At 40.8% G+C, this 12,741-nt stretch overlaps 1 protein-coding gene across 3 annotated transcripts in view; it reads left to right on the top strand.

Annotated features, from left to right (window-relative positions):
• LOC127866890 (serine/threonine-protein kinase SMG1-like) overlaps positions 1-12,741 on the top strand; it is a 156,080-nt gene that overhangs the window by 50,705 nt on the left and 92,634 nt on the right. For all 3 annotated transcript variants that reach the window (XR_008043150.1, XR_008043151.1, XM_052407729.1), the window contains exons 25-32: positions 1,607-1,740; positions 2,024-2,197; positions 4,247-4,397; positions 4,890-5,013; positions 5,714-5,968; positions 6,631-6,758; positions 7,403-7,553; positions 7,954-8,113. Coding sequence is in view for 1 of the 3 variants with exons in the window: in XM_052407729.1 (XP_052263689.1) it covers positions 1,607-1,740; positions 2,024-2,197; positions 4,247-4,397; positions 4,890-5,013; positions 5,714-5,968; positions 6,631-6,758; positions 7,403-7,553; positions 7,954-8,113 (1,277 nt within the window). In the remaining 2 variants the exon portion in view is untranslated. The remainder of the gene's footprint in view (positions 1-1,606; positions 1,741-2,023; positions 2,198-4,246; positions 4,398-4,889; positions 5,014-5,713; positions 5,969-6,630; positions 6,759-7,402; positions 7,554-7,953; positions 8,114-12,741) is intronic.

A 12,741-nucleotide genomic window follows, 5' to 3' on the forward strand; every position in this document is an offset into this window, starting at 1 on the left:
ACTCAGTGACTTGCCTTTGTTACGTGGTGACTTCCCTTTGTTACTCAGTAACTTCCCTTTGTGAAACAGTGACATCCCTTTGACTTCCCTTTGTTCTAGAGTGACTAACCTTTGTTTCTTAGCAACTTGTTTTGTTACCTAGTGACTTCCCTTTGTTACTCAGTGACTTCCCTTTGTTACTTGGTGACTTCCCTTTGTTACTTGGTGACTTTCCTTTGTTACTCAGTAACTTCCCTTTGTTACTCAGTAACTTCCCTTTGTTAGCTCCACTGGCCAGAGGCTAGCGGGGCTTATGTCATGGTCCTGTGTTCGTCGTGCGTGCGTTAACTTTTCCTTAAAACATCTTCTTCTAAACTACTGGTCCAATTCTGATGAAATTTCTCAGGAATGTTCCTGGAGTGAACCTCTTTCAAATTTGTTCAAATTATGCCCCTGGGGTCTAATTTGACCCTGCCCCGGGGGTCACAAAAATAAAAAATTGCTTTTATAAGGCCTATTTTGTTAAAACTTTCAAAATTTTCTTGTCCATAACCATTGGGCCTAGGGCTATCAAATTTGGTATGTAGAGACATCTAATAGTCATCTACCAAATTTCTTCAAATTATGCCCCTAGGGTCAAATTTGACTCTGCCCCGGGGGTCACAAAATTGAACATATGCTTATATTAGGCATATTTTGTGAAAACTTTCAAAATTTTCTTGTCCATAACCATTGGGCATAGGGCTACCAAATTTGGTATTTAGTGACATCTAATAAACCTCTACCAAATTTGTTCAAATAATGCCTCTGGGGTCAACTTTGACCCTGCCCTGGGGGGGTAACAAAATTGAATAAACGCTTATAAAGCGCCTATTTTGTGAAATCTTTAAAAATCTTCTTGTCGAAAACAATTCAGACTATGGCTACCAAATTTGGTATGCAGTAACATCTTATAGTCCTCTACCAAATTTGTTCAAATTATGCCCTGTGGGTCAAATTTGACCCTGACCCGCGGGTAACAAAATTGAACATTATATACGTCTATATCTTGCTTATTTTGTGAAAACTTTAAAAATATTCTTGTCCTTAACTCTCTGACCTAGGGCTACCATATTTTGTATGTTCATATAGTAGTGAGATATAGTAGTCCTCTACAAAGTTTGCTCAAATTATGCCCCTGGGGTTAAATTTGACCAAGCCCAGGGGGTCACAAAAGTGTACATGTGCTTAAATAGGGCCTATATTTAAGTATTTGCACATGCAGAGAATATTTGTTTCAGCCTTTTTTCAGCAGTGGAGCGATACAGGGCCATCATGGCCCTCTTGTTACTCAGTAACTTCCCTTTGTTACTCATTAACTTCCCTTTGTTACCCAGTGACTTCCCTTTATTACCCAGTGACTTCCCTTTGTTACCCAGTGACTTGCCTTTATTACCCAGTGACTTCCCTTTATTACCCAGTGACTTCCCTTTGTTACTCAGTAACTTCCCTTTGTTACCCAGTGACTTCCCTTTATTACCCAGTGACTTCCCTTTGTTATCAGTAACTTCCCTTTGTTACCCAGTGACTTCCCATTATTACCCAGTGACTTTCCTTTGTTACCCAGTGACTTGCCTGTGTTACTCAGGTGCTGGACTGCTATGTGCAGCTGAATGACTGGGAGGCGGCTCTCACCTGGCAGCAGGCGTACACTGAGATGAGGGAGACCTCTATCCTGAACACCCCACCACCCACGTACAACATAGACACAAATGTCATCAAGTAGGTGAAAACCCTCAAAACACTGCTTAGGGCCTATGTCCCTCTTGTTAATTAGTATTTGTATGATGATCATTGGATGTGTCAGGTACCATTTTTGTTCTCCTAGGTGAAAAGTTAGTGACCATTAGATCAATGCCTGGTTATAGGTTATGAATTTTCATTTCTGCTTTTAATGTTTAAAGATTAACATAATGTCATAGGAAAAACATGCATTCAAAAATAAAATTTAATAGTCATGACATAGTAGTAATATAAAATGTTACGCCAGTTCCTTTTTTTTCAGAGCACTGTCGTTGTTTGACCAGGGTGAGGTGGGGTCCGTGTCGGACCTCCTGGAGCTTGTACCAGAGCCAACAGGGTCGGGTCACTGGGGCGTGGCAGAGCGGGAGAATCTGGTGTTGAACAGGCTCCTGCGTGCAGCAGCTATCACCCACCAGCATGCCAACAACAATCACAAGTAAGGGGTGTAAAGATCTATTTCTGCACTAATGAGCTTTGCCCTGGGGAAAGTGGGCTTGTGCGAGTGTCGCCTCATATAAGCCTGTGCAGTCTGCTCAGGCTAATCAGCAAGGACACATTCCGCCTAAAGTTAATTTCACTAAGTAGAGACTGCTTTCATTATAAAAATATCTTAAGGGCCGAAATTGTCATTCCTGATTAGCTTGTGCAGACTTCACAGGCTAATCTGGGACAATACTTTATACCCAAGCATTAAGCCCTGTTTTCCCAGAGCGATCTAATTTGAAAAGCCTGTATACTTCTGACAGGCAATTGAAGGACAACCATGTAAACTGTTTTATAGGTCTGTGTATACTTTGAAATCTTCTTCCTTCCAGTCTTAAAAAGTTTTAATTTGAAAAGCATTTGATTATTGATAAGCATTGAATAAGAAATGACGGAAGTTGAGATTTGAGATGATGAGATTTTGGTAAATATTAATTTTCATTTCATATAATGATTTATAAAAATTGTGCGGGAAATGTTTAAGTAAGCTTTCAAAAGATTGGCTTACTGACACACTTTTTGTTTAATCAAATATGGTTTGATATGGCATTTTGTGTCAGATCCTATATTTCTTTAAGCCTACTTATAGCTTTTTCTGGATATACTATTTTTCATTAACAGCGGTGTTATGTGGTTTTTAGCTCAACTATTATATATGAAATATATATAGTGGAGCTATCCTACTCACCCCGGCGTCGGCGTTCCTGTTAGCGTAAGCGTGCAAATGTAAAAGATTGCGTACTACCCCAAATATGTCCTTTGACATATTGCTTTTATATTTTGCATACTTCTCTACCAACATGACCCCAATCTATAAACAAGAGCAGACAACTGTATCAAGCATTTTGACAGAATTATGGCCCCTTTTATACTTAGAATATTCATATTATTGATAAATCTATGTTAAAGTTTGTGTACTACCCCAAATATTTCCTTTTTCCTGTGACATATTGCTTTCATATTTTGCATACTTCTTTACCAACATGACCCCGATCTATATACAAGAGCAGACAACTGTATCAAGCATTTTGACAGAATTATGGCCCCTTTTATACTTAGATAATTGAACATTTGGTTAAGTTTTGTGTTTTGGTCCATTTTACTCCTGAAGTATTATAGCTATTGCTTTCAGACTTGGAAAACTGGCTAACTCGCTAACTATCGTAAGGGGACTGTTCAGGGCACGTTGCATAACTCTGGTTGGCTTTTTAACGGAATTATGGCCCTTTTTTGTCTTAGTAACTTTGAATATTTTGTTAAATTTTGTGTTTACATCCACTTTACTTCTAAAGTATCAAGGCTTTTGCTTTCAATCTTCAAATACTTTCTTACTATCATGATGGTACTGTACCTGGCCAGTTTAATTAGACCTTGACCTTTTAATGCCCTTGACTCTCAATGTCAAATTAATTTTTTTTGCTTACATTGCCATAACTCCTTTATTTATGATCACATTGGATTCATACTTTGACAAAACAACACTTACCTGACATACCACAATTCACTCCACCCAAACCATCCCCCACGCCCCCACCAAACCCCCCCCCCCCCATCCCCCCCAGAAACCCCCCCCCCACCCAATTTTATTTTTGTGATCACACACCCACATTATACCCCCCTCCCCCCTCCCCTCTTTATGATGGCTTACGTTATACTGTCAAGCACTCGAATAGTCAAGCACGCTGTCCTCTGGCAGCTCTTTTTTTTTACATTTTGGGAGTTGGGCCAGGACCCATTGGATTTGGAAAAATCACCATGTTTTGACTAAATTTGTAAATTGATGTGTTTTGTTTGCTAACACAAACTTAAAAATTGAGAATAAAAGTCTTATCACTATTATTTTAACAAAGGCTCAGATATAGATCTGATTTTGGGATATGCACTTAATGTTGCAATTTGTGGATAAAAAAAGGGAATTTCAGTCAATCATTTGGGAAAAATATGTACTTTTTGAGATTTGGAATGGGGCTAAATTTTGATCTGATCTGTCACACTTTTACAGGTCTGAGATAGTGGGGCAGCTAAGCGAGGTGGTGGAGATCTGTGAGGGCCTCCTGAAGGTGCAGTGCAGTGACTGGCCTATCCTGGCCTCCCCTGACACCCTGGCACTGCTCACCATAGCTGCCACACTGCAGGACCATGTGGACAACAAGGTACCATACTGACATAACCATAACCCTATTGACTGGCCACATTGCAATCTCAGTCGGCCATGTTAACATCACACTTTGTTTTGGATCCAATATACATTGAGCCTCATTCTGGGCAACTGGGCTTAATTCATGTGTGCAAAGTGCCGTCCCAGATTTTCCTGTGCAGTTTGCACAGGCTTATTAGGGACTACACTTTCTGCCTTAACTCAATTTTAGTTAAAATGAGACTTCCTTGAAACAAAGCACTGGAAAATGATGATCCTCGAATCTTCTCAAATTTGCAAAAAGTAATCCCAGTCTGCACAGGCTACTAAGGGATGGCACTGTCAGCTTTTATGGTATTTTTCATTTTAATAAAATTTATTTTTCATGAAAATCCAGTTAGGGATAAAGTGTCAGCCTAGGCTAATAAAACACATGCATTAAGACCCGTTTGACTAGAGCCAGGGTCATGCGTTTCAACAGTTTACGTTGTAGCCTCTGTATCTTCAGAGTGTGTGCCTGTTACCACTGAGTGACCGGTTCCACATGGATGAATCCGACCATCGACTCTCTACATTCCTGCAGGCACTGAGGCTTGTACAGCTGCAGCATCACATCTCTAATGGGACGCCAGGTAAGTAGACAATGGAGCCTCTTTCTGTGAAAACTAGGCTTAATCCATCTGCGTATAGTGTGGTCCCAGATTAATCTGTGCTGCATAGGATAAATAGGGAGGGCACTTTGCACCTGAACCGCATTTTCATTTAGAAAATACTTCCTTTTAAAAAAATCCTATAAAACGGAAAGTGTTGTTCCTGAATAGCTAGACTGCACAGGCTAATCTGAAACTACACTTTCACAAATGCATGAGCCCTGTTTTCCCAGAATGAGTCTCAATTGGACTCTAGGTACGGAAACAAAGGTTAAAATTAGGGATAAGTCCTAAACGCGTTGTCTTTTGTATAGCTTTGTGCATTATTTATGCATTTTCAAATAACTTTGAGAAGTGACAATCATGGTGTGATAACATTGTTTCATGCAAGAACCAGGTCTTTAGGTCAAAGAGTCATGGTTGCAGTTTAAGGTATAAGGTCAAGTTTGATTAACCAACATATAACACTTCCTTCTTAGCATATCTATATAAATCATGGATTGAAATGTCTTGGCTAAATTGATGGGCATTGTTTGACCAAGAATGTCATTCAATGCACATGTTTCTATTTAATTTTTCAAGATTAAAGGTCAAGACATAGTCTTCTTCAAAAACATGATTTTGAAAGAAATTGGAATTCAATTAATGAAATATTATTTTTATTGTAACCATTTGTTTGTAGATCTTTTGGAGCAGTTACATCGTCTACAGCTATCTGTTGCAAGTCTTGCCAGAAAACAAAGCAACTCAGGTCTTGCCCAGCGTATCCTGAACACCCAGGCGACCTCATTCCTAGAAGGTCAAGGTGACATCAAGGTGGGGTTTGACCTTGACTCCCTCAAGGTCAACATGAAGCAGCTGCTGGGGGTTGAAGGTTACAGCCAGGTGAAGTCTCTTAGACTGCAGAGAGAGGCAGCCAAGCTCTTACATTGTGCAGGTCTGTGGCTCAACAAATTCGTGCCAAAGTTTGTTTAAAAAATGCTTCAGTTATTTCATTTAAGGTAACGGTCAGGAATATTTTAAATAGATTTAGTTACATTACTTGATTATTTTTCCTATAAAGAACACAAATAGACATGAAATGAACAAACAATAGTTTAGTAGAATAGATGTAGAATTGAGCCGTGATTTGGGGAAATTGGGCTTAATGCATGAGCATAAAGGGACGACACTTTTCACCTGAAATGAATTTTCCTTTGAAAGCGACTTGCTTAAAACAAAAAATACAATTCAAGTGGAAAGTGGCTTGCCTGATAAGCCTGTGTGGACTACACAAGCTTATCTGTGATGACACTTGATGCACATGCATAAGACCCAGTTCTCCCAGAGAGAGGCTCAGTTGTCTTGCTTTATGAAGTTTTAACCAGTTTGAATGTTGAGCATTGATTTGACATGTAATTGCTCTACTACCGACCCTTAGCCTCTCTTCACCATTTAAGTCATTGGTTGGATCCGCAATTGGGGAGCGTTGTTGAGATCTTTCTCATAGAAACAAAGTACTGGTTCTATTCAGGAAACAGACTTGAGAGCATTGCAATAAGCCTTAGGTTTTGGATGCAATTGAACAAAAAATAGATTGAAATTAAATCCCACTTACAGGTGACCACCGGGATGCGGTTGATCTGCTGTCCAGCAGCGTGGTGGGGTATGTCCAGTGCGGAGTGCGATCTTCCACATGCAGTGACCTCACCGCAAGGTCACTCCTCACCCTGGTCAAGTGGCTCCAGGTGAGGTTGCATTATCTGGAAAAAACATGCATAATGCATGTGGATAAAGTGTCGTCCCAGATAAGCTTGGCTTATCCAGAATGACTCTTTCCCCCTTAACTGGATTTTGGCTAAGAAGAAACTTCCTATAAACGAAAAATACCATAAAAGCCTTAAGTGTTGTCCTAGATTAGCCCGTGCAGTCTGGGGCGAGACTTCATGCCCATGCATATATCCCATTTCTACTGAAATATGGCTCAATAATGTTCACTAAAATGAGGATGATTACCAAGATGATTAAAATTATTATGATATCCTTGGTGATACTTACCATGATAATGATAATGAAGATGATGATAACAATTATAATGGTAATGGTGTAGAGGAGGATTACTATGAGAAAACTGCTGTAAATGATTGCCATGAAAATGAGGAAGATTATTGTGGTTACAATGATAATGATAATAATGTTGATGATGATACCCATGCTTAGGACAATGATGATAATGATATTCATTATAATGAATATTTCTAAGTTGATGATAACCATTATTGCAATGTGAATAAATACAACATGTAATGCACATGCATGAACCCAGATTTCCCCAGAGCGAAGGCTCATACCAATCATTCCTATTGAACTAAAACCTGTCCCCTGCCTGTAGGTTGACCACAAGCTGCTGTCTAGCCTAGCGAGCAGTGTGGGTCAAGGGGATGGTCTCAACACGCTGGCGGTCAATGTACAGCATCTGCTGGATCTGGAGGAGAAGCAAGCCTCCAGTAACATGAGACTGATCATCAATAAGGACAGCGCAGGTAAGCAAGCCTCCAGTAACATGAGACTGATCATCAATAAGGACAGCGCAGGTAAGCAAGCCTCCAGTAACATGAGACTGATCATCAATAAGGACAGCGCAGGTGGGGATGTGTGTAGGTTTTATTAAGGGAATGTTTAAGAGGGATCATTTTAGTTTACCCTTCATGCAGTGCTAGATAAATGCAAATATATATATATATATGTCTTATATCATTACAATTTATCAGCTTAAAAAACCTATCTAATATTTATTTTATACTCAATCAATATATCGTACCTTGGAAGTTGAAAGCAATAAAATATAATGATTATGTGTCGTTTATGGCTGTTAAAACATGCTTTTGTATACTAACAAGGACGTGCCATTCTTGTAAACCATTTGAACATTGCTGGTCTCAGATTTGAAGATCGGGGACAACCCTATCCTGACTGATACGGACCGTATCGTGGGTCGCCTGCTTCACCTGAGCACAGTACAGAGCGAGAGTCTGCCCAAGGGCTGGTACGCCTTCGCAGGCTGGTGCTACAAGTGGGGCAGGAAGGCTGTGGACAATGCCAGGTGAGTGGGACACTCTTATCTTTCTATAATTTCTCGAATATTTTCTCAAGTTTGTTTTAATACGATAAATTGAAGCTCATTTTGTTATTGCAAGAAAATTCACACAAATGTCTTTTAATAAAAAGCAGAAGTGTAGTTGCAATTAATTTGTGAAAAAAGTGTTCAATGATATTTGTCAATCAAAAATATTTATGTAATCATATCACATGTATAATTTCATTATATATATGAGCCATGTCATGCAAAATTGACCTTAAGCCATATGTGGCAAGCCTAGCCCCAGTCAAGTCTGAGCATCTGCACAGTTGGGTCTGGAGCTACCCTGCCTCCTGGGTATCATGGTCTCATGGAGCTACCCTGCCTCCTAGGTATCATGGTCTCATACGTGGACAGGTTCTGGTATGGAGCTACCCTGCCTCCTAGGTATCATGGTCTCATAAGTGCACAGGTTCTGGTCAGGAGCTACCCTGCCTCCTAGGTATCATGGTCTCATAAGTGGACAGGTTCTGATCTGGAGCTACCATGCCTCCTAGGTATCATGGTCTCATACGTGGACAGGTTCTGGTATGGAGCTACCCTGCCTCCTAGGTATCATGGTCTCATAAGTGGACAGGTTCTGGTCTGGAGCTACCCAGCCTCCTAGGTATCATGGTCTCATAAGTGGACAGGTTCTGGTCTGAAGCTACCCTGCCTCCTAGGTATCATGGTCTCATAAGTGGACAGGTTCTGGTCAGGAGCTACCCTGCCTCCTAGGTATCATGGTCTCATAAGTGGACAGGTTCTGGTCAGGAGCTACCCTGCCTCCTAGGTATCATGGTCTCATAAGTGGACAGGTTCTGGTCTGGAGCTACCCTGCCTCCTAGGTATCATGGTCTCATAAGTGGACAGGTTCTGGTCTGGAGCTACCCTGCCTCCTAGGTATCATGGTCTCATAAGTGGACAGGTTCTGGTCTGGAGCTACGCTGCCTCCTAGGTATCATGGTCTCATAAGTGGACAGGTTCTGGTCAGGAGCTACCCTGCCTCCTAGGTATCATGGTCTCATAAGTGGACAGGTTCTTGTCTGGAGCTACCCTGCCTCCTAGGTATCATGGTCTCATAAGTGGACAGGTTCTGGTCTGGAGCTACCCTGCCTCCTAGGTATCATGGTATCATAAGTGGACAGGTTCTGGTCAGGAGCTACCCTGCCTCCTAGGTATCATGGTCTCATAAGTGGACAGGTTCTGGTCTGGAGCTACGCTGGCAGCTTATGTCAGAAGGTCCATTTTTGCATGTCGCAGCTCTTATTAATTACAAAGTTTCTATACATTAATTTTAATTTAACTTTGCATATGGTTGCCTGTTTAACAAGTGTTTCTGTTCTTAAGTTAAAAATAATGTAAAACAAAATGGTGCTCTTGTACTGCTTAAAAATATCTTCTCTATGTTAACCAATTGCAGCAAATGCACTATTTTCATGAGGTTAAAATTACTCACTAAGAAAGTGGCCATGATTTTATTATGCAGACATACACTGTTTAGACAGATAGGTTTGGGTGGTATTAAAAGCTGCACAATACTGCAAAACCATTCCAGTTATCTAGCCATAATGACAAGACAGGGGTCATCCGTACATTGCTGGCAAATCATGTTAGAACTATTGTGCATAAGTGCCATAAAACAAGTCCACTGTGTGTACAATTATGTGTTTATGATGATTTTATAAGGACTGGAGAATGTAAGAAATTTGTCAGACCAAATGCCAGTAATTTTAGACAGTCATTTTAATGTCATAAATACTGACCTGTTATCGTATGCTTATACTTTCCAAGGGGAAATAACTCATCCGGAATTTTAACTGGGAATCCGCCACCTCAATACCGTAATACAGGCCAGGTTAAACATAGTGCAATGCAACCTTGCCAAAAATCGGTAACCAACCCTCAATATTCTTTCCGGATCAACCAGGTGTATACGTGTCTTTTACGGCTCTGAATTAAAATATTGTTTTTCACTTGGTTGATTGGGGTTTTGAATAGATAAATTGTGTTATTTATCGTTTTATTTCTCATTCGGATTAATTTGTGTGGATTTAATGGATTTTGTTTCATTTGTAAAAGGTAAGCCATGCTTGTTTTTATCGAACAATGGTTTATTTCTACCATGCTGGGTGTTTTCAGGCGCGAACGACCACGTGCAAAACGTGCTCTTCTAATACATTGCTAGAACGTGCAAAGCATGTTCTTCTAATGTGTTACGAGATCGTGCAAAGCGTGTTCTTCTATTGACAGATTGTTTATCATTTGCCATTGTGTGCAATAATGATTTTAACGTTCCGTATGACAATCTAATTGATCGTCATTTTATTTTTCATCTGTTTTGAATTAAACTTTTGTTTAATTTATGATCTACGGCAGTATTATTATAATTTTCATTATGGTCAAATAATGATTTTATGTGCCGTATGATAATCTGGTCTGTGACCAGTTTATGGTTGAATATGCTTTGCGCTTGTTTTTCATATATTCGACTACATGATGGTCGCAGAAACAAGAGTGGATAAATACCCGGTGACTTCGCAGATCATGGATGATAGTTGCAGTATCAGTCACCGGGTATCGGGCACGATCGCGACCGTACTATGCTAAGTCTCTTAGACAGTCGGTCAACATCAGACCATATGGCGACACCCGTCAGCCGGTCTTTGCCCGATGGCATTGGTCAAGGACATCGACCAATGCCGGACCATTTGGCATCCGCCATACGGTCATTATCCGGTGACAACACTGGTCATGATATGACCGGTACGTCACCGGGGACGTTGATCACGGACCATTGATCGACGTCTGACCGGCCGGCCGGTCCGGTCACCGGTCATGTCACCGGTCCGGTCCGGTCATTGATCACCGGTCCGGTCACAGGTCCGGTCACCGGTCATGTCACCGGTCCGGTCACCGGTCCGGTCCGGTCATGTCACCGGTCCGGTCATTGATCACCGGTCCGGTCACCGGTCATGTCACCGGTCCGGTCACCGGTCATGTCACCGGTCCGGTCACCGGTCCGGTCCGTTCACCGGTCCAGTCCGGTCACCGGTCCGGTCATTGATCACCGGTCCGGTCCGGTCACCGGTCATGTCACCGGTCCAGTCCGGTCACCGGTTATGTCACCGGTCCGGTCATGTCACCGGTCCGGTCATGTCAACGGTCCGGTCCGGTCATTGATCAACGCTCCGGTCACCGGTCAACAGTCATCAGTTAGGCCTGCCATCGATAACACCAGTCATCGGTCAAGAAGAAGAACTCGGTCTTCTTCATTGAATTATTCTCCTATTCTTCGTTGAATACATCGTCTTCATCAAGGATTAGACATCGGACACGCTCTTCTTTGTCGAGCAGTTCTCATCGTCGCGGATCTCTTAAGCGATCACGTCGTCACTCACGGAGACGTTATTCTAGAAGATCTCGGTCTCATCGCAGCCGATCCACATCTCGGCCGATCCAGATCTCGACATCGCAGAAAACGAGGACGTCGTCAACCTTCACGTAGACATCAGCGGACTGCATTGAGCACCACTGGATACTGTGAAACCATTATTAATCGTCAGGCATTAATTTTCATAAATTTCGTCAGTCGACCGATCGGCGAATTTAAGATCCTAACGAACAATCATGCTCTATGTTTGAACACAAACAAACACTAAGTTGAACAATATTTTAAAAGTTTACCGTAGACATGAGGCATTAAATTCCAACATAATCCATGCACACATTCACTGCTGTTTCGCAATCAAGATTAATCCGGTTTTGACACAAAGGGAAGTTGATTACACAAGGTACTTAACTGACACTTTACACTTCTTTAAAACGCGTGTGCAGTACAGCTGTATCGAATGCGTTAACTTCGTTTATGTAGAATGGTAATGAATTAGCGCTAATTGTTTATAACTTTATTACCCATTAGGTGCATTGTGTTATTCAGGGGTGTTGCATATTAGCCATCACGCAGCGAATGCTGATGAAAGACAATAAACCAAATGAAAAGATGACGATGTGTGATCAACATGCGTATTTATCACAAATAAATAAAGAATATTTTAATTGCTGTTTGTTGTTTGATTGTTTGCGTTTAACCGCACTTATTACTATTTTATATGTATCAATTTATTTATTTTTAAATTATTGACATTATTGATTTATATACCGGTAGTTTACTTTTTAAGAACAAACACACACATAGAGTTTATAATTTAAATGTTTATATCAGAATAAAAAAGCATTTTATTTGAAAAAAAACCACTTAACAATCTGGAACCTCTTTCGTATAACACAAACAGTTTTAAAACGGTATTGACAGCATTTTAATAAAATTGTTATCAGTATGGCAATTATAATAATAGAATAAGACTAATTGGCAATTGGCTTCGTTGTTACAAACACTCGTTAACGGTTATTCGATCCCACTTGTCCGCTAATCATAACAATGAACGTGTGAATGACATATATTATGAGGGTCCATTACTGTCCCTTGATAACAAAAGACTAGTTAATTGGCATGTGACAAACAGGCCCCACCTCCTGCAGTGATTCTCAAGTGTGTTCCCGCATTCGTACCATTTTTCGCAACTGCGATTGATCGCGAATATGTATTACAC

This window comes from Dreissena polymorpha, chromosome 2, assembly GCF_020536995.1.
Source record: "Dreissena polymorpha isolate Duluth1 chromosome 2, UMN_Dpol_1.0, whole genome shotgun sequence".
NCBI classification, from domain to species: domain Eukaryota; kingdom Metazoa; phylum Mollusca; class Bivalvia; order Myida; family Dreissenidae; genus Dreissena; species Dreissena polymorpha.